The 20,356-nt window shown below is 45.6% G+C and overlaps 1 protein-coding gene across 20 annotated transcripts in view; it reads left to right on the top strand.

The window, feature by feature from the left end:
* Camta1 (calmodulin binding transcription activator 1) overlaps positions 1-20,356 on the top strand; it is an 847,864-nt gene that overhangs the window by 10,486 nt on the left and 817,022 nt on the right. For 16 of the 20 annotated variants that reach the window (XR_010066428.1, XR_010066435.1, XR_010066434.1 and 13 more), the window contains exon 2: positions 16,312-16,381. The exons of the other annotated variants lie outside the window; for them this stretch is intronic. Coding sequence is in view for 10 of the 16 variants with exons in the window: in XM_063288086.1 (XP_063144156.1) it covers positions 16,312-16,381 (70 nt within the window). In the remaining 6 variants the exon portion in view is untranslated. The remainder of the gene's footprint in view (positions 1-16,311; positions 16,382-20,356) is intronic. 20 annotated transcript variants of the gene reach the window in all.

The following is a 20,356-nucleotide window of genomic DNA, read 5'->3' as shown; positions in this document are numbered from 1 at the left end:
TGCTGTTGATACTTGTCTTAAACTGTGTGTGTGTGTGTGTGTGTGTGTGTGTGTGTGTGTGTGTGTGTGCGCGTGCGCGCGCTCACGCTTGTACCCTCACTAGGAGATGAACTAAGGACTTTGTCAATGAGTCTTGCTCTGGAGTTTTTAAACTAACCTTTTTGTACGTGCGTGTGTAAATCTTGTTTACAGTTTACAACTTTTTAGAAATCATATAGAGAGGCACAGAGTTGAAAGTTACAGAGTTTTATCATTGAATATTTCGTTTTGGGGGCCGGCAAGGCCAAGCTCTCCACATGGTAGAAAGAGAACTGACCTCAGCAAGTTTTGTTCTGGCCTTTACATGTCTCCCCACCACATAAATAAAAGTTAATGTGTATGGGGCTGCACCTTCTAGCTCCTCCATTCTGCTTGGAGCTCACCGCCCACGGTGGCAGGCCAGAAAGCCCCAGGGATCCGTCCGAGTCTGCCTCCCAGTGGTGACAATGTGCTAGTGCACCCAGGTTACTGGCTGGCCCTGGGGGCAGCATTTAAACCATGGGACAGCCCAGATACCATTTCCTCGTGTCCCTGAGCAGAGCTGGAGCTTGATGGGCTTTTGAGTTGTTTGATGGCGGCAGATGAGTGGCTTGTCTGGGGAGCTAGGCTTTCTGGTTTTTTTTGGGATTTTTTTTGTAGATGTACTAGGGAAGAAAGCATTTAGCTTCTGGATATGCATTTGAAGGTACACATGACAATTATTTTTCCTAAGAGCTAAATAGTTTTGATATTATTAAAATATGATTTAGAATCATGGAATTGTGTATTTATTCATATGTACATATGACTGTATATATATATACATATATATATTATGTATAAAAATACATTGTATAGATGCAAGTTTTCCCCTGAAGGGCTGGGGGTAGGATGCAGGGCTTTGTGGAAGCTACCAGTCAGCTGTTCGTAATGTAATGACAGAAATTCTTATTTTATTTAAAATTCGTTCTTACATTTAAAACATTTTATTTCATCTGTTTGGTGTTTTTCCTCATGCATGTTTGTGTACCACTTCTGTGTCTAAAGAATGTTTTGGGTCCCTAGAACTGGAGTTACAGAGAATTGTGAACATCATGTGGGTGTTGGGAATCAAACCTGGGTCCTCTGGAAAAGCAACCAGTGTTCTTAACCACTGAGCCATCTCTCCAGGGATTTAGTTTTTAAAGATTATATTTTTAATTATGTGTATGTACGTGCATGAGCACATGAGAGTGAGTACCATGCTATTGAGGGCCAAGGAAGGTGTCGGAACTCCCTGGAGTCATGGTGGTTGGGAGCCACTGACATGGGTCCTGGGGACTGATCTCCAGAATCCGGGAGGAACAGAGTGCTCGTAACTGCTGAGGCATCTCTTCAGCCCCGGCCTTGTGGTTGGTTTTGATTTAACATGTGAGAGGGTAGACACAGGCAGGTGAAAGGACAACTTCCTGGAGTCAGTTCTCCATGTGGATTTCAGGGATCAACCTTAGCCCACCAGGCTTGCTGGCAAATGCTTTACTGGCTAAGTCAGCATGCTGACCCCAAGAAAGGACTATTTATTGTTAAGACCTAGCAGTTTTCAAAACTGTGTACCTCTGTAGGATGTCTGAAAAGTTAGGGGCTGCAGTGATTAGATTTTACATATTGGAGATAGCCCTTGGCATCAGCATCAATGTACCTCTCTTATCCTGAATCAAGCAGTAATAAGCCAATCAGCTGGCTTCTTAATAAGCTCTGTGGTTCCTGGGTAGGGCTGCCTCTTCCCCTCAGTAGAGGGGTGACCTTGGCTAAGGAACCCCACCACCAGCAGGGTGCTGCTGACTTGGATGCTACTTTTGGGGCCAGAGGTAGAAGTCTCTCTTTGGCTTCCTTATCTCTTGTCCTTATCAGACAATTCCCATCCATCCCTTTGTTTGTTTTGACGCTGGCTGTTCTCCTCATCTTGTCTTTCCCAGCCCTCAGCTCTGTGTCATGAGTTAGTTGGTAGTGATTGTGAAGAGATTGCCCAGTGGATAAAGTGCTGTCTTGGAAATGACCTCTTAACTTCTGCCCGTTCTTTCTCAGGATGGCAAGAAAGTGAAGGTGGATGGATGCACTTTACTGTGCTGTGCAGCTCCCTTGCTGATACTGGCTGCTCTGTGGGACTTTCTGCTTTCGAAGTTCTCACACCAGGTCAAGAGTGAATATGTAGGCTCAAACCACGCCAGGGGAATTCGAAGCCTCGCCTCTTAGCTGCCTCCTTTATGCTTGCTGTGCATAGAAATGCCCTCCCCCCTCTGTTTGAAGAAAGTTAAAGAATTGTTAAGGTTTTTACTGAAGATGTTCAATACGGAAACAGTCTTCTTAGGCATCCTCTGTGGTGGAGTTAAAGCCTTTATTTAGGTATGAATGAGGGTTTATAGTTTTGGAAAGTAGACTTAAATAATGTGACTGCAGTTGGAAAAGTATTATTTGTTGACCCTAGACATGTATGTTCAAGATAGTATTTAAATTCATTTAGTTAGGTTTTTTCAAGTTGATTAATATAAGTGTTATTAAAATGTATTGATTGCCAGTAATTCAGTAAACTCAGACTCTTCTATTGAACTCTCGGTGGGGGAGTCGCCGTGGTCTGCTGCAATCAGTAGTACAGCGTCTTCGCGTGACACCATCCCTGGGCTGCTCCAGGTCGGGCACTGTGGGAGGTCTTGTATATAATTTCATTTTTTGAGTTTCTTTTGTACTTAAAGATACAGGAGGACAAGTTCAAGTGTGTGGTGTTCTTGTAAATATTCTTTGTCTTGTCCCAGGTCTGCTATTATGAAATGTGCTGGCTGAGTCGTTTGCTTTGACAGAGTTTCAGTGGAGGGTTCTTGCTCGTTTAGTTTTATTGATGGAGGCTGTTGGCTATAACAGTAGAAGGGTGGTGAGTGGGCACTCAGAGCTTTTAAGGACTTGTGTTTCTTGCTAGGGGTCCTCCAGAAATTGATCACAGATTACTTGACCAAATTTAGAGCCCAGAATTTACTGTAGGCATTTTGGATGGGAAGAGACTTCTGTTTTCTGTACCAGTTACATTATCCTAAGTGTAAGCCTTGCTGTTTGTGCAGGTGCCCTCTGATGCAAGTGTGGTAAGGAGACGACCTCTTAGCCTGAGCAAACAGCATGACAGCTCTTGTCTGTCCTCTTGGTATTTGTAGTTCTTCTGGCCTCTGTGGTTGTGCCGTATCATACCCTGCTCTGGTGCTTCAGTTGGGACTGCTCTGTGCTGTCTTGTGCATATTTTGCCAGCCCTGCTCTGCAGAGGTACCTTGATCTTGCCATTTGCTGAAGGAGCAAAGGTAGAAATGTTGGTTCAGTAAAATAATAAAGACGTAGGATCTTTCTGGATGTTTTAAATCAATGCTGATACGTGATGCGCAGTGTGCCTGTACTTAATGCCGCCAACTTGTGTGTTCAGAAATGGCTACACTGGTATATTGTGGCCCCACTGAAAGGAGAAAGCATGGTAACGTCTTATTCTCAAGCCTGAAATGCATTCTGGGCTAGTCAGCCAGGTCTGTACAGTGACTTCTAGACCAGTTCTACATAGTGAAGTCTTGTTTCAAAAAGAATTAGTGCATTTTGGGTTGCAATAGTCTGGCCCCATAGGACAAGCTGAGTAGGGGCAGTTCTAGTACTGAGGCTTCTGGGACAGTGAGGCAGCAGAAGTCTGGGACTGTCCCTGGTGTATCTGCACTCAAGTTTTCCCTGGAGACACTTTGGACTGAGCTGGGACCCCAGTTTCCATGCCAAGGATCCTCTTGTCTGCTGTTTAGTTTCCTAGCAAGTTTCTTAGCTTAAGTTACATGTGTATGTGCTGTCTGCTGTGGCCTCCGGTCATGACTTGTGCATGTCTTGACTCTAGTGCTCACCTTTATCTAACTTCACCTTTGATGGGTCAGTAAGTATAGAAAATTCAAGACAGAATTGGACTGAACCCTGTTTTGGGTCCAAACACCAGGTTTTTGTCCTGGTGGAGGTGGGCTAGTGTGAGTGACCTGCTCATTATGCAGAGGGCTAAGCAGAGAGGAGATGGTGCCCTGTAGCAGGGGTCATGGCATCTTAAACTGGCTCCACTCCTAGTGTAAAGATACTGAGGCTGGCGGATGGCTTAGCATGCCTCTAAGCCTGACACCTGAACTTGATTCCTTGAACCCACATGATAAAAGGAGAGAACTGTCTCCTGAAATCATCTTCTAACCTCCACAACAAAGGTGCACACACAGACAGACAAACGTACTAGGAATTGTTTATTGTAGCTACAGATTGGAGGCTGAGGAGGACATTGGTCAGTTATCCTTGGTGTATGAGAAATAAGTCACTTCTGGGTGTTGTGACTATCCAAAGCTGTGCTTTGACGATGTAATGTGGGATACCAGAATACAGTGGTTTGTGTGCACTTTGCTCTGTGGGCATTCTCAGGTGTCAGGCATCTTTTTGGGGGTCAGTGTCAACGTCAGCTGAGGTCTCACAGTTCAGATCTTTGAATAGATTTTACATCCTTTCCCCTGGTTATGAACCAGCTTAGCGGTTGGAGGTTTGCATCCTTAGGTAAACTCGGAAGACATGGGTTAGAGAGAAGGTCCAGCTGTTAGAGTGCTTTCTGGTTTTGCTCTTGCCGAGGCCTGGAGTTTGGGTCCCAGTACCCATGTTAGGTGGCTTACAATGACCTGTAACTCCAGCTCTGGGGAATCTCTAACTGCATTTATGTGTATATAGCTACACGCATGTGCACGAACACATGCACACATGCACACACACATGCGCACACACATGCACACACACGCATACATACATGCACACATACACACTCAAATAATAGACAGATTCTAGAAACAGTGGAAGACAGTGCCCTGAGACTAGGTATGGGAGGAAGAACCTAGATGTGTTAGTTCCTGTGGCCACTTGTGTGCACCTCATGGGGCCTTCACAATGGGGCACCTTCACATCTCCTTCCTGTTCCCTGACTTTTCCCCCATGATTTCTCATAAAATTACAGAAGGCAAATAGGAGACTATGAAAGAACAGTTTGGAAGACTGTAAGGGGTGGGGTCCCTTTGAACTTTCCACACCTACAGGGGTTTAGCAATCGGTGTTTCATCGTGATAGCCTTGAGTAGATGCTGTGCAGGGAGCTGCTCAGCATTGTGCTCTGCCCAACCAAAGAAGGAGGTGTACGGAGCTTTACTAGGAGAAGGGATTGGGGTGTGTGTGTGTGTGTGTGTGTGTGTGTGTGTGTGTGTGTGTGTGGTGTCACCGAGGCTGACCTAGAACCCTGTATATAGCTGAGTCTGTCCTTGAATTTCTGATCCTCCTGCCTCTACTTCCAGAGTGCTGGATTGCAAGTGTCATTACACACAGCTTGGTTTCTTTTAACAGTAGTGTTATTAAGATAGCTTTCATAGGGTTGGGGATTTAGCTCAGTGGTAGAGCGCTTGCCTACCAAGCGCAAGGCCCTGGGTTCGGTCCCCAGCTCCGAAAAAAAAAAAAGGAAAAAAAAAGATAGCTTTCATAATCACATACATCCTGTGACCATTTCTGTTACAGTTAAGCAGCCGTCTTCAAATCCACAGTGTTCTCTGTACTCCAGAAAGAAAACCTGTAAAAATCAGATCACACTGCAAAAATGTTTGAAACAGTCATAATGAAATGGAGTATTTTGTACAACTAATACACAAATAAAATTTTATATGTTTTAGGAGGCAGTTCGCATCCTTCCCTTGACTTGAGTAGTTAGTAATCTGCTTCCTGTCTTGGTGGGTTTGTCTGGCTGGACACCTCACATCTGTGGATTGACAGTATTGTGCTGTGTGGCTGGTGGCTGTGTGGCTGGTGGCTGTGTGGCTGGTGGCTGTGTGGCTGGTGGCTGTGTGGCTGTGTGGCTGGTGGCTGTGTGGCTGTGTGGCTGGTGGCTGTGTGGCTGGTGGCTGTGTGGCTGGTGGCTGTGTGGCTGGTGGCTGTGTGGCTGGTGGCTGTGTGGCTGGTGGTGCTCTGAAGTTCATGTCTCTTTCCTTCTTTTCCGGGTGCCAAGTCCCTGCAACCATCTGCCACATCCCGAGCATCCACTCGCTCGTCGGTGAGGCTGTGTACTCAAAGGTGTTTTGCATGGGCGGGCATGCTTTCTGTTCTCTTGGGTGACATGCCTAGACAGAAATGCAGATTTATAATTTACTCTCTTATTAAAGGACCTGGGTTCTTCTGCAGTGTGGCTGCCCTGGATTTGGTTCCAGTTCGTCCCTTGCTAGCCAACACTTGCTACTGTCGCCTTTGCTGTCTCCTGGTCTTGTACACGGGAAGTTGACTGTCCACAGGATAGTTTTCACTTGCCTTTCCCAGTGACTGACAGGGGGATCTGCTGGGAGGAGGTGTACTAGTGACATGTGCATCTTCCTGGTGCAGTTTGTTTTTATACACTCAGTTGTTACTGTAATTGTAAAAGTTCTTTCTACATTGTCAAATCAGTTCAGTTCTTGTTTAGAGCTCTAGTTCATGTTTGTATTAGTTTTTGTTTGTGGTGTGAGGTAGACTAACGTTCCTAGGTAATGTCCAGTTGTCATTGTCCATTTGTTGAAAAATACTGCTCTGTCTTCATTGAGGTGTCTTACCCTTGTTGAAAAACCCTTGGTTTTACTGTCGGTGAGAAGGTTTTTTCTGGGGCCCCTGTTCTCCTTTGGCCTCTCTACATGTTGTTTCTGCCATCATCTTGGGCTTCATCTCTTACTGGAGCTTTGTGATACTGTGGCGTTTGTTTTGTTTTGAGGCTTTGTTTTGATGTAGCCCAGGCTGGCCTCACACACTTGCTGCAATCCTGCTGCTTCCCTATCCCGAGTGCGTGGTTTGCAGGCCTGCGCAGGCTCCAGCTGTGTTCTTTTTTAGGATTGCTTTGACTATAATACTTTCCTTGTGTTTATTTGAATATTGGAATCAGCTTGTCAGTTTCCACAGTATATGCAATTGAGATTATGCTAAATCTGTGTCTGTCTGAGGACTTAGAATCATCCTAATGGATCGGCCTATATGCTTAGCAACTCCTGCTTAGCTCGAGGAGTTGAACATCTCACCTAAAAAGCATACTGCTGCCTGAAATTATCAAGGCAGTGAGCTGTGTTGATATAGCACTGATGCTCACTGTAGGCTGGAGCTAGACTTTGTGGGTGTGAGACAGCAAGCAGTTGTGCTTACGGCCGGTGGGTGCTTGAGTACGCTCCTTTGATCTGAAAGTTTGCTCATAGTTTTTCTTTAGAAAAAATTTGACATGCTGGTTAATACAGAATCAGCACAATGTATGTATGTATGTATGTATGTATGTATGTATATATGTATGTATGTATATATGTATGTATTTTTGTGTGTAATTATTGGAGGTAGAACAAGTGGCATTGACATTTATACAGTGGTTGGAGGCAGAAGATAGTCTAGTATTTACTGTGGGAATCTGCTACTGCGCTTTTGAGTCAGGTCATTTACTCAGCAGATAATAACTGTCTGCAAAGCTCAGAAAAGGACAGATTCAGACTTCCTGTCTTCATGGAGCAATGGGGGTGGTGGGAGGAGAGGGGGAGACTGGCATTAGGATGTTATATGAACTGCAGATGGGATTCGGCGCTCTTAAGGCAAATGTATTATGGAATAAACCTGAGAGGCAGGAGAATTTTGGACAGAACTTGTGGAGTTTAACTGAGAAAAGAATGACAGAGAGTTCCAGGTGACCAGGTAGGCGCGTAGTACAGCAATGTAGAGATAGTTAGGTTACTTCCTGACTCTGACTTTTGCAAGTGTTTTTTCCAGAAGAGGAGTAGAGTGGATTGGGTAAATAAAGTCAGCTCTCCTCTAAGGAGCTAATCAGGACTCTGGCTCCACTTTACACACAGCTCAGCTATCCTCACAGCGTGGTGAAGGTTTCAGATTCTGCTGTGTGGAGGACCTGTGCTTCTTCATGGTTGCAGTCCACTCTTGACTAGGTGTCCCTTCCTTCTTCCAGAAAGCAGGCCCACAGCTCACATGTGTTTATGGCTCTACCTGTTTGTCTCTGGTCTCCCCTCTGTCTAGATTGGATCAGGTCTGAGCGTGCCATACCACTGTGCTCTCTGTCCACAGCCTTGGTTTCTCGTTCTCTCTTTGTTCTCAGTTGGATGCCTGTTTCTAGAGGATGGCACGGGTATCTGGGCTTAAGTTTATTTGTTGGTTGAGAGATGAGCCGGAGCAAACAAGATCTGATCAGTGTCTAGGGGAAATGATGCCTGCCAGGAACTCTTGACAGTGTTTGGTTGAAGAAAAACTCATAGGTTTGAGTGTACACCCCCCTGCACACCCTCCCTCCCTGTGAATGAGTGAATAGTGAATGAATTTTGTAGCAGAGTGTAGCTCATCTTAGATGGTGCTTCCTAGATTTTGAACCATATGTCCAGCAGCTCTGTGAGGCCATAGTGAGAAGTGAATGTAAGAGAAAGATAAATATGTATACACACAGCCACGTTGGAAACATGGGGGCAAGGTTTAAGAGTAATTCCGTACCTTTCTTTCTTCATGGTGCTGTCAGACAGCAAGGGAACCCTGATGTTGAAGTGCATGGTGGGCAATCATCTTGGTACAGGGCAAAATGGAAAATGGTGAGTGCATCTGGAGGGTTGTGGGGAGCACAAGCTTCATTGAAGCAGCAGCCTTGCCTGACTGGCCCAGTGCTGTGTCCTTCTGTGCAGAGCAGTAACAGTGCCTGTTAACCAAGGATAGGGTGAGTCATAGCAAGGGAATTAGGGGACTCTATAGTGCAGCTTGAGGTTGCCATGGGGAAGAGAAGGCTTTTGAGGGTAGAGAGAGAGGACACATAGGTGCTGGGAAAGAATGGCCAGAGAGACAGCCGGACAGGAGAGAGGCGGAGGGTAGAGATGGATGGCGATTCCTTGAGAATCAGAGTGGCAGGCCTGGAGAAATGGCTCCGTGCTTCAGAGCACCTGGCTGCTCCTGCAGAGGACCGGTTTGATTCTCAGCACCCACATGGCAGCTCACAGCCTTCTGAAATGCCAGCTCCAGGATTCCAACACCTTCTTCTGTCTTCTGCATGCATCAGGCACATAACGGTACACAGATACACATGAGGGCAGAACACTCATACATACTAAGACATACATTTCATTGGTATATGCAGATTATTGAAGGAAATGATAGTGAAATGATGGCTTAAAGAGAAACAAAAGTGGGGCGGCCGGACCTTGGGCTGTGGCTGTGTAGAGTCTGCAGATGCTATGAAACATGACCACAGACGTGCCTCTTAAAACACCACAGCTCTTCCTCGAGGGTTCTCTGAGGGTCTGGAGTTCAGAAGGGCATGGCTAAGGTCTGCTTAGGGCCTCATGAACTTAGCAGTTCTGAGTTAGTCAGGGCTTGGCTCTCACAGGAAGGTTCAGCTGGAGAAGAGTTGGCTTCCAAGCTCCCAGGGTCATCTGAGAATTCACTTAGTGGGAGGCTACCCTCACGTCCTTTAATGAGCCTCTCCCACTTGGGATTTTCTTTTATCAGCAAGTTGAGAAGACTGGGTAGCAAGATGACAGAAGTCACAATCTGTTTTGCCCAGGAAATGAAACCTTACACTAGTCTAAAGCAAGTGTGTGCTCTCTTCACACGGCCCCTTTGAGTGTGTGGAGATGCCAAAATGATGGATTGTAGCAGGTCCATCAGGAAGTTTGCGTCCTGCAGCAGAGGGGGGACGATGTGTGCAGGAGACATTGGGGCAGTGCTGTAAGTGCGGCCCTGTGGATGCAGATGGGATGCTTGCAGTGATGGGAGTTAGGGAAGAGACGGGGGCAACCAAGGGTCGATGCTTTTCTGGTAGCCCATGTCACCACACTGTGGGCTTTTCACACCATTAACATTGCTCTCTTATAACTGGCCCTGACGAGAATCTCCTTTGGTAAAGGTAGACTTGTTACCTGGGGTTCCTGGCCAGTGCAGGTGACTCCTGTGTCAGGGTGCTGTTGATGAAATGAGTCAGTCCCTTTGGATGTATTTCATATGTCACACAAGCAGAGGGCGAGACTGGCCTTTGGTAATGTGGAGCATGGAGCTTAAGGCGTCTTGTCTGCCTATTGGCCTCATTGTGAAGGGCATAGGTTATGGAACTGAGCCGTGTTTAATACTGTGCTATTTTCAGGCCTTGAGAGCGGAACGTTTACTTTTATGGCAGATGAGCCAATCATCTTTCTAAGCCTTGTGTTCAGTTTTTATTGTTTTTTTTTTTTTTTTTTTTTTTTTTGGTTCTTTTTTTCGGAGCTGGGGACCGAACCCAGGGCCTTGTGCTTCCTAGGTAAGCGCTCTACCACTGAGCTAAATCCCCAGCCCCTTATTGTTTTAAAAAACAAACAAAACCTGTCTTTGCTGTCTAGGCACTCTTTTGCTGATGTGTGGGATTTTAGCCCTGTTTTTTCGCTTCTGATTTGCTTCCTCTGATCTTCCCTGGGCTTGGCAGTCTGATAATTGTGTTAGACTTTGAGTAGTTTAATTGTAACCATGCTAGGGGTTGGGTTGAGAGCCACTTTTTTCAGTGAAGTAGGTGAGGCGATGCCTCCTTGGCCTTCCCAGAGTGCTTGGCTTCCTTCCTAGCTCTGTTCTGTTCACACTGAGGTGCACTTCCACACTTCCACACTTCCACTGGGGTTGGGGCAGGTGTGTCTGCCATTGTCCTGGCCTGTGCCTCATTGCTTTTGTGGAAACCCTGTCTTTCTCTCCTTTAGCTTTAGTTTTAAGGCCGTGGTGTTAAGTGATAGGTGTTGTGGTTCATGAGCCACAGAGTGAGTACCTGGGAAGTTCTGACGATCTTAGACAGGTCAGCGCCGACTCGAGCCTGGTCACTTTTCCTGCTCTAACTCTCAGAACTTCCTCGTGGGGCAGCTTTCCCAAGTGCCTGTGGAGGCTGGAAGCTCTGCCGGGAGCCTGCCTCCCTGCCAGTGATCCTGGTCAGGTGCCCAGACTTGCTCTTACTCTTTTCTAGAGCGGCCATAATGTCTGCTGCTACTTGTTGGAATAAAGTAAGACTTTATGTGAGATGACACTTGTGATGACGTGGTGTGTGGTGTTAGCTAGTGTCTTAGTCGGGGTATGTGCTGCTGCAACAAAATACCATGACACCCCTCCCCCCAAAAAAAAGGTTTGTGGGGGAAGGATTTGTTTATTCAACTTATACTCCCACGTTGCTGTTCATCATTGAAGGATGTTGGGAGAGGAACTCAAACTGGGCAGGAGCCTGGAGACAGGAGCTGATGCAGAGGCCACTCACTGGCTTTGCCTGACTTCCCAGCCTGCTCTCTTATAGAGTCCAGGACTGTCAGCCAGGGACAGCACCACCCACAAAGGCTGGGTCCTCCCCCCTTGATCACTAATTGAGAAAATGCCTTACAGCTGGGTCTCATGGAGGCATCTCCTCAGCTGAGGCTCTTTGTCTCTGATGACTTCAGCTTGTGTCAAGAGTCACGGCCTGGATGATTCTGCTGACATTTCATCTACGTCTCTGAGGAGTCACCAGCAACAGGGCCTAGGTCTTATATGGTCGTTTCCAGAACATGTTGTATTGGCGTATGGATATTTGTACAAATGATGACATTTATTAAGCACTGTTTATTTTCAGATTGTTGAATATACTGTGTCCTAGGAAAATTAAACTTATAAAAATTATAACAATATTATGATTCATATCTGTAAAGGTTCCTCCAAAAATTCTGGGATTACTTTATACCCTACATACATCTCTGGCCATGGTGAATCAACTCTGTTTCTCTGTCTGTCCACATGGCTGGGTGCATTCTAAATGCAGTTCTGCAGCTTTGTCGTGGTTTGTCCCAGACACTTACTTAGCTGTAGACACAGCTCTCTTGGAGGGTCTCTTAAGTTCTCTTGCTGCCTTAGCAGCTGGTGTCTCGTTGTTGTTGTTGTTGTTGTTGTTGTTGTTGTTGTTGTTGTTGTTGTTTTTTGCCTGTTGGGAGGGAAGAACTGCCTTCTAGACTTGCCCCTTGTGGTGCAAGCATTTGCCTCGGTTTTGTCTCTGTTCTTGTGGGGTGTTGAGAGGGTTATGGTAGAGCCGTAGCCCTTAGGATATTTCAGAGTTTGTGGAAGGTGGTGAGATACATAGCTTAATGTATTTTTGTGCTGTTCCACATACAGACCTCCTCCCCCACTGACCTTTTGTAGTTCAGGAAAAGGATAAAGCGTCTTGTGTCGATTCTTCAGTCTCAGATGTCATTAGCCTGGATTCATGAAGTGTCTTCTGACAGACCTTGCACTTGTCTTATTTAGCAGGCTTGTACTGTAACCAAAAATTGGCTCTTAGTGTCCGTGACAATTCATTTTGTCCAGTTTCTTGACTAAAGAGACATGACTTGTTCTAAAAACTATCTACACCCTAGCTGGAGTGAGAGAGAGTCCTGGCTGCTGGTCTGCTCCTGTGTGAAGCAGGGGTGCTGAGGGACAGCACCTCAGAGCCATGCGTGAGAACCCAGAGTGCACGTGGCTGTGATGTGTACCAGGGCCCTGAGTAGAGCCCAGGGCTTTGCCCTTTCCTTTCCATGAACTCTGGGAAATAGTGTTCATTTATAAAGTCCACAAACACCTGACTTTGAATGAAGCACAGACAATGGAATGAAGAGGCTAGACAAACGTCCTTCAAGGATGCCCTTGATATGCACTCAGATTTGAGTATGTTAGAGATGTTTACCAGAGAAGAGAACAACTAGATTGGCTGTAGATGCAGAGTGACCTAGGGATTAAAGGTAGTGTTTTTGGTTAGTTGAAGACATATCAACTAATTGCATGTCTTCTGCAGTTAAATACAGTTTATTGGTGGCATTATGCTGAGATGACAGTGGGTCTTGACCCTCCTTTTCCGGGCTTTTCTCTACTGCAGTTAGGAATGGCTTTGTGGTCAGTTCTCACCAGTGGAGTGAGAACAGGGGAGGGAGCCTCTTCTGACCTGGTTCCTTCAGGATGTGGGCGTGAGCATGTCTGTCCATCTGGAAGCTTTGTGGACCCTTAGCTTTAACATCCTCAGTGTTTACTGCAAGGACTTCACGTGGAGGGCTTTCCTCTCTCAAGGCCTTCAGTCACTTAGAGCGTTTTGTTTCATGAATGTGTCCATGTGAGCCCACCTGGCAAAAGTGCCTGTGTATTATTACATCCTGGCCTAGACTCTGGGAAAAGACAGTGAGGGAGAGTTCCTGCTCCGTTCCTCCTTACTGAGTCCGTAGTTCTGCGTTTCCACAACTGTCAGCCCTCACGCAGCTTTCTCTGGTGTTCTCATTACAGTCTTTTCAGTCCTGCTCTTCACCTGGACCGTGTAGCTTCTGCCAGCATTTTAAACAGCTCTGCAGTGCCTGCTTGGGTACTTTACCAGGTACCGAGCACTGTGCTGGAATGAGTTAGAGTTACTGTAGTTTCTCTTAATTTTGTTTTTGGATATTCTGGCCTAGTTTTGAAAACGTTTTTGGTCCATAGAATAAGGTAGTTGAAGAGCTTCAGAACCAGAGACCTAAGTTCTAAGTTCTGATCTCTGAGGTTGGAAACCTGGTTCCTGATGGTCGAGGTGTGGCTGTGGATTGGACATTGATGTCTCTGGGACTTGTTAGAGGATTTCTGGTGGACTCGAGAAGTCGGGTGTTAACAGATTACAGGTGTGAAGGGTAATTTGGAGAAGTCACATTCAAAATCACCCTCCCATTTGACTTGAAACAGAGTGAGTGGTTGCCCAAAGTCACACAGGTGTTTATTTCCTGCTGTGGGTTTATTTGTGAACCTGCAAAAAGGATGGCGAGATGGCTGTCCTAGGTGTCTGTCCTCATCGGTCAGGATTGGATCCTGAGCATCAGAATTTGAAAGTTCCCCAAGTTGACACTGACTGGCCTTTTGGTTAAGTTGGGATTCAGGTTCTCCATGGTTGTTGTCGAGCACTCTTTTAAAGATGCGCCAGAGTTACACATTCAGAAGCCTTGGAGTGCATTCCTCTGGACTCTCACATTAGTGTGCATTTACCGTGATGATTTAAAGCGCCCCACTTAGGGTCAGTGTGCCTTACTCCCTACATGCCCCTTGAGGAGGCAGGATGTCTTTGTTCACTGTTGAGTCTCAGCTCCCTGCACTGCCGGGCATGTGCCTTCCCTTAGCCAAGCCACTGCACTGTTGCAGAGAGGTGTGGGCCTGTGGAAGATCCTTGGTTGTAGAGAGTGGCTGCCTCCTGTGGTTCCCATTGTCTTGTGCCGTGGCTTATGCTGTGAGAGCCTGGAGGTTTTGAGGTTCAGATTGATAAGATTTTGCTTCCATGTTATGCTCTTTTGTTAAATAACCGGGAACCTTCTGAAGCCAGTGCTGTGCAGGGGCGTGGCTGAGCTCTGTCTGTCACACTCAGTGCCAGAACTCTGTGTTGCCACTTTCAATGTTTTACTACCAGACTTGGAAGCTAGATTGTAAGGCTGTGTATGTTAGTGTGTCTCACCAGACACTACTGATTTAAACACCTTTGACTGGGGACTGCTAAGGTGTCCTGAGTAGTAGCTACCCTTAAAACCAATGTTAATTGTTTTTGGTAATAGAAAATGTTAAGCCTTGAATGGAAAACAGTTGTCTCTGTGTGGTTAGCATGCTTGCTTGAGGCTGGCAGATGTGAGGGGCCATGGGGCCTTGCTTTCTTCACTGCTCCCGTGTTTCCCTTGTGATCCCCTGTTGTGTGCTGGGCAGTTCTAATGTGGGCCATAGTTTTAATTTGGAGGGTGGTGCTTGGATTTAGATGTTTGCAGATGCCATCATAGGTTACTGCTATTGGCTAAAGCAAATGGAGAAGGACAGTAAGTCCTACAAGAGGCTTCCAGACACTGAGGAGAGAGAGCTTGAGCTGATAGCTGCTGTGGTGGGTGTAGGAGTTGTTATGGAGCAGCTCTGTTGAGTTTACTGCCGAGACTCTGGATCTGCACAGCTGGAAGAGAGAGGGGAAGGGAACATTCATGAAATCACGTTTAGTCAGGCAACTTCTTTGCTCTTAGAAAACGTTCAAATTGTTAAAGATTATCCTCGTTAACGTCGCGGGAGTGGTGCTTGTAAAGGTGGTGTGATAGTGGAATTCCTTGCTTTGGAGAAGATGGGCAGGGAGGGCCACCGTAGGAAGGAGAGCCGTCTTCCTGTCTGTGGTACACGACACCTCTCTAGGCCTGCTCACTTCTCAAGAACAGCTAATGAGTGACGGAACCACAGTCTCGGTCCTTCACAGACAGATGCTGTGGGTGACTGCTGAACTTGAGACTTTGTTTCTCCAAGTGTAAAATATGTGCTTTATAATATATGAGAATAATCTAAGATCTCAATTAGTATTGCAGCCAAATAAGGACTGAAAATAATTGACCGGAGAGACCCAACTATTTTTTTCCCTTTTAAAAGTTTTTTCACATGCAGTTTTTGTGTGCAAACTTGAGCTTTCTTTGAGTGGAGTGACTTGGCAGTAGAGCCCACGTCTGCTGCCTCCCTCCTCTTGCTTCTCCATGCAATGCCCTTTGCTGTTCAGCTGAGTCTGTTGTGTGAGTTGGGTATTGGGTGCGTTGCTGGGACATGATTAGTGATGTTGATGTGGACTGTGGACGAGGGTGCCGTGGGCATTGCTTCTTACATGTTAATTCTGTGCACATTATATATGCACTCTATTAAAAACCACACAGACGTAGAGCGCTTACCTAGGAAGCGCAAGGCCCTGGGTTCGGTCCCCAGCTCCGAAAAAAAGAACCAAAAAAAAAAAAAAAAAAAACCACACAGACAATGTGTGTTTTCCTATGTCTTCAGCCTCCAGTGCAAAGTGCTCTTGCTTCAGAACCATTTGCAGACTAGATGCTAGTGCCTTCAACCACTCCCAATGCTGTGATGTGTGTGTCTCACAAATAAGGACATTTCGATTCCTAACTGCAGCAGCCACAACCTGGAAATGAGCATTGAGACATTGCTAACATCCTACCCCTATTTCACTTTGACCACTGTGAAAAACAGTCCAGCCAGAATCTGGGGCACGTTTAGTAGCCTCTTCATTCTCTGGGTCACAGATGGCTGCCAGTGGCTCTCAGTGGCTCTGTCTCACTTGTGAAACCTTGATTTGAAAGATCCTAGGCCAGGCATTTTGTGGAATGCCCATTATTTGGATTTATCTGGTGTTACCTCATGGTTAGATCCAGGTTTTGCATCTTTGGTAGGAATATCACAGAAGAGCCAGAATATGTCTCTTTCAAAGATTAGTTTTACATTTTATTTTCTGTTTCCTTAGAGCGTTTCCCAAAGTGTATTCTGCGGAACTAGCACCTACTGTGTTCTCAACACCGTGCCACCTATAGAAGGTAGGATTTGAAAAGCTTTTGACTTTCAGGCATGGGTGGGTCTGGCAGCCAGAGTAACTCCTTCAAGTGCAAGACAGCCCGGACCAGGAAGAGGTCCTGGGCTTCTGCCTTTTGCTGTTGTGTGATCTTAGATGAGTTACTTGGTCCTTTTAGGCAACATAAACCGTGTTCAGCTCATGAGCTTTCTGTGAGGATTTAAAGCAATGGATTCAGTCACACAGACAGGTCACAGCCCCTCAAGTGCTGGTGTACACACACACACACACACACACACTTCTGTAATTGCAGTCCAGTACACACACACACACACACACACACACACACACACACACACACACACTTCTGTAATTGCAGTCCAGTACTGAATGATGCAGGGTAGGGCGAGGTGCTGTTGTGCAGGAGCCAAAGAGGAGTCTTTGAATCCCAGTTGAGCTACTCCTAACAGTGGGTCCTGGCCGAATTGGTCAGAACCCTCCAATTCCTTACCTGCAGAGTGGGGGTGACTGATGTGCCACTCTTCTCAGGTCATTAAACAAGAGAGACTGGTGCCTGGCATGTTTCTGTGGGCCGCCAGCAATGGCTGCCTCCCGTTCAGTCACAGAACCTGATCACCTGTTGCTAAAGTTGGAGCTGCATGAAACGAAGGACAGGAGAGTGCCCCAGAGCCTAGGCGTCACTCACGCAAGCCGTCCACGCCTCTGCTTTGACTGTTTCTGCCCCATAATTTATATTGAAATCCAGTTGTACTGTGAATAGGAGTTTGCTGAACCTGGCTTCTGGACCAGGGACACAGTAACATGATTGGGGAGAAAACAGTAACTCTGGGCTACTTAAGACTAGAAAGGGGGAGAGTAGTACTCACACCTCTGTGAAGAGGGGAAAGAGAGGTGGTAAAATAACAACACTAGTAATTTACTAGCTACTTTTTAACCATGAAGACTCCTTTTGGAGAATTACAGATGGGTTTCATTTGCTTCCTAGTTGCACCCGCTGGACCAGCACTCACAGGCAGTTAGGGCTTAGCTCCTGTCGGTGTGACAGGAGCCGGGAGGGCTCAGGTTAGTCATGGCATTGCGTTGCTGTGGGTACTGTGTCTCCTGCACTGCACCAGTGTGTGCTTGTTTCCCTGAGCCAGTTCTGATCCCACTGATTACATTTAAGCACATAGTAATGAGAGGCAGACAGAGACGTGTAGAGCTCTGTTAAGTCTCCTCTCCACACTCTTGATCGCGTGCCCTGTAAGAGTTGGAATTGCTGCTGCAACAGGGAATGTGTGCTGTTCACTGCAGACCCCAAACTGCCCTCTTCTGTTCTAAATGGAAGGCAATGGTATCATTAGCAGGCTCATCTAGTTAATATATTTATGACTTAGCTTGCAGAGGTCAGAGCACCCTAGAAACAGGCCAAATGCGTTTATCTGGATTTGAGTAGATTTGGCAATGTGAATCTCAATTTTCAGAACCAAACTCAAGGTTAGAATTCAGTTAGCTGAGTGAACATTTTTTTGTACATTTTAGAAAGATTTAGTTAAATTGCACTACGAATCTAAAATTATCATTTAGAAAATATTTGAAGGTTGACTAGAAAGGATGGTTCATTCTCTAGAATTATAGCTGTCAGCCAAGCATATCATCTGTCAATTTCAAGAGCCCCACTGGTTACATTTTTATTGTGAAGCAGGTTAGGAAGTTATATTGTGAAGTCATGTATCATGCGTTTTTGCTAGATAACAATAATGGAGTGCTTGCCTGTCGTTTACTGGATACTTTCACTTTGTAGTGTCAGAGTTTGACTGTTTGGGTTGAATATGGCGGTACAGTTGAAACCAGTTTATACCTTAGTTTTACTGTTAAGATGCTGGGATTTCAAAACTAGCACATATGGTCTGTTATTTAATCATTTACAGCTGCTGTAAAAACATTAAACAGTAGCTTTTAATTAAGATTATATTTTCATGCAATATTACTATGTGAACAGTTTTTTTAAAGATTTTTTTTGAATTGCCATAGTTTAACCAGAAGCACTGAAGTTGGATTATTTTCCCCTAGTGCTGGGGCCTGAACCCAGAACCCTGTGCTTTTAGGCACACAGTCTACCCCCATGCTAAACAATGAAGTATGAGTTTATTAGCAGCATGCCTTCTGAGTTCCAACTCTGCCCAGTATTGAACTTATGTTTTCATAAGCTGGGAGGGGTTATTTACCCATCATTACAGTTCCTAAAAGCACCTGGCCTATGTCCAGCATGAACCTGAACTCTGGGAACGGTGCAGTTTAAAAGCACAGCAAGGGGACCTGCCATTCTATCCTGCAACCCTGGCTGCACAGTCCTGTCGAGAGCTCTGGTGGATTGTGACGGCTCACCGCATTGCGATTTCCTCTCCCTCTCTCAACCAGTACTAGAGTGGAGTCCTGCCTGGAGCTTCTCCTCAAGCAGCCTCACTATTGAGGAACAGGAACGAACACACACACACACACACACACACACACACACACACACATACACACACACACTCACTCACTCAACATTCTCTCATACACACTCATACAAATTAACATGCTCTGTCTCACACTCAATGTTCTTCTTTTACATATTTAATTAATTAATTAATTTATTTTATTTATTTATTTATTTTTTTGGTTCTTTTTTTCGGAGCTGGGGACCGAACCCAGGGCCTTGCGCTTCCTAGGTAAGCGCTCTACCACTGAGCTAAATCCCCAGCCCCTTTAATTTATTTTTTAATTTTGGTGTTTTGTCTACATGTATGTCCGTTTGAAGGTGTCAGATCCCTAGGAATTGGAGTTAATGGACCTTTGTGAACGGCCATGTGGATCCTGGGAATTGAACCTGGATCCTCTGAGAGAGTAGCCAGTTCTTGTAACTGGTGATCCATCTCTCCAGCCTCCAAGCTACCTCTGTATTTATTTATTTATTTATTTATTTATTTATTTATTTATTTATTTATTTATTTATTTATGAATGACAGGGTTTCTGTGTGTATTCCTGGATCTCCTGGAACTCCCTCTGTAGACTAGGCTGCCTCAAAAATCACAGAGATCCACCTGCTTCTGCTTCCCTAGTGCTGGGACTAAAGGCACATGCCATCACTGCTTAGATATTCAACATTCTCTCACACAGACTCTCACACATACTCAGCATTTCCCCTCATACACACACACACACATCCAACATTCTCTCACATAGATGCTTACACATACACTCAGCATTTCCTCGCACACACCACACACACTTACCATTCTCTTACACACTCAACATTCTCACATGCTCATTTGACAGCCCGTCTCATACCCATGTGCATTCAACATTCTGTCCCTGTCTTTGCCCCCCCTCCCCCCTTACTGCTTGCAGTCATGTTAGAGGCTAAAGGGACAGAAATTGAGCCTTGGTTGTGACCACAAATGGAAATGGGAACTCGAGTTTCTCTTCTGTTCTGCTTTAAGTAGCTTCTCAGGGCGGTGGCTGTCCATGCACAAGGCACACTCTGCATCGACTCAGTACTGTTCTAGCGCTGTTTTCATGTAGAGGCTCATAGATACTGAATAGAATATAGATTTTAAACTTTCCCCTCTACGTTCAAGACTTTGTGCTTCACAGTTTTGTTTTGTTTTTAAAAGAGAGACTGAGACCACCTTGGGGTAGAGAACAGGAAGGCAAAGGCTCCTGTGATTCTGCCTCATGTGCTTTTAAAGTCTGATGGCCCAGATCCCTCCCTGATGAAGTGTAGGGAACATGCATGAACACCCGAGACTTCAAAGGTTTCACAGTTAGCAATTAATAGGAAAATCCTACCATCTTTCTATTAGTTGGTTTCCTCTCTGTTTTAAGCAATATTTTTAAATTTAATCTTAATTCAGAATTAATCTTAGATCTCCTAAGAAGAGTTTCGTAAGTTTTTACTGCTACAGACACACAGTTGTGTTACAGTTCAGTTGGCTGTGTATGTCATGGGCCAAA

This window comes from Rattus norvegicus, chromosome 5 (assembly GCF_036323735.1).
Source record: "Rattus norvegicus strain BN/NHsdMcwi chromosome 5, GRCr8, whole genome shotgun sequence".
Taxonomy (NCBI): domain Eukaryota; kingdom Metazoa; phylum Chordata; class Mammalia; order Rodentia; family Muridae; genus Rattus; species Rattus norvegicus.
Note: the sequence above shows the minus strand (reverse complement) of the source record. Positions and strands in the feature narration are given on the sequence as shown.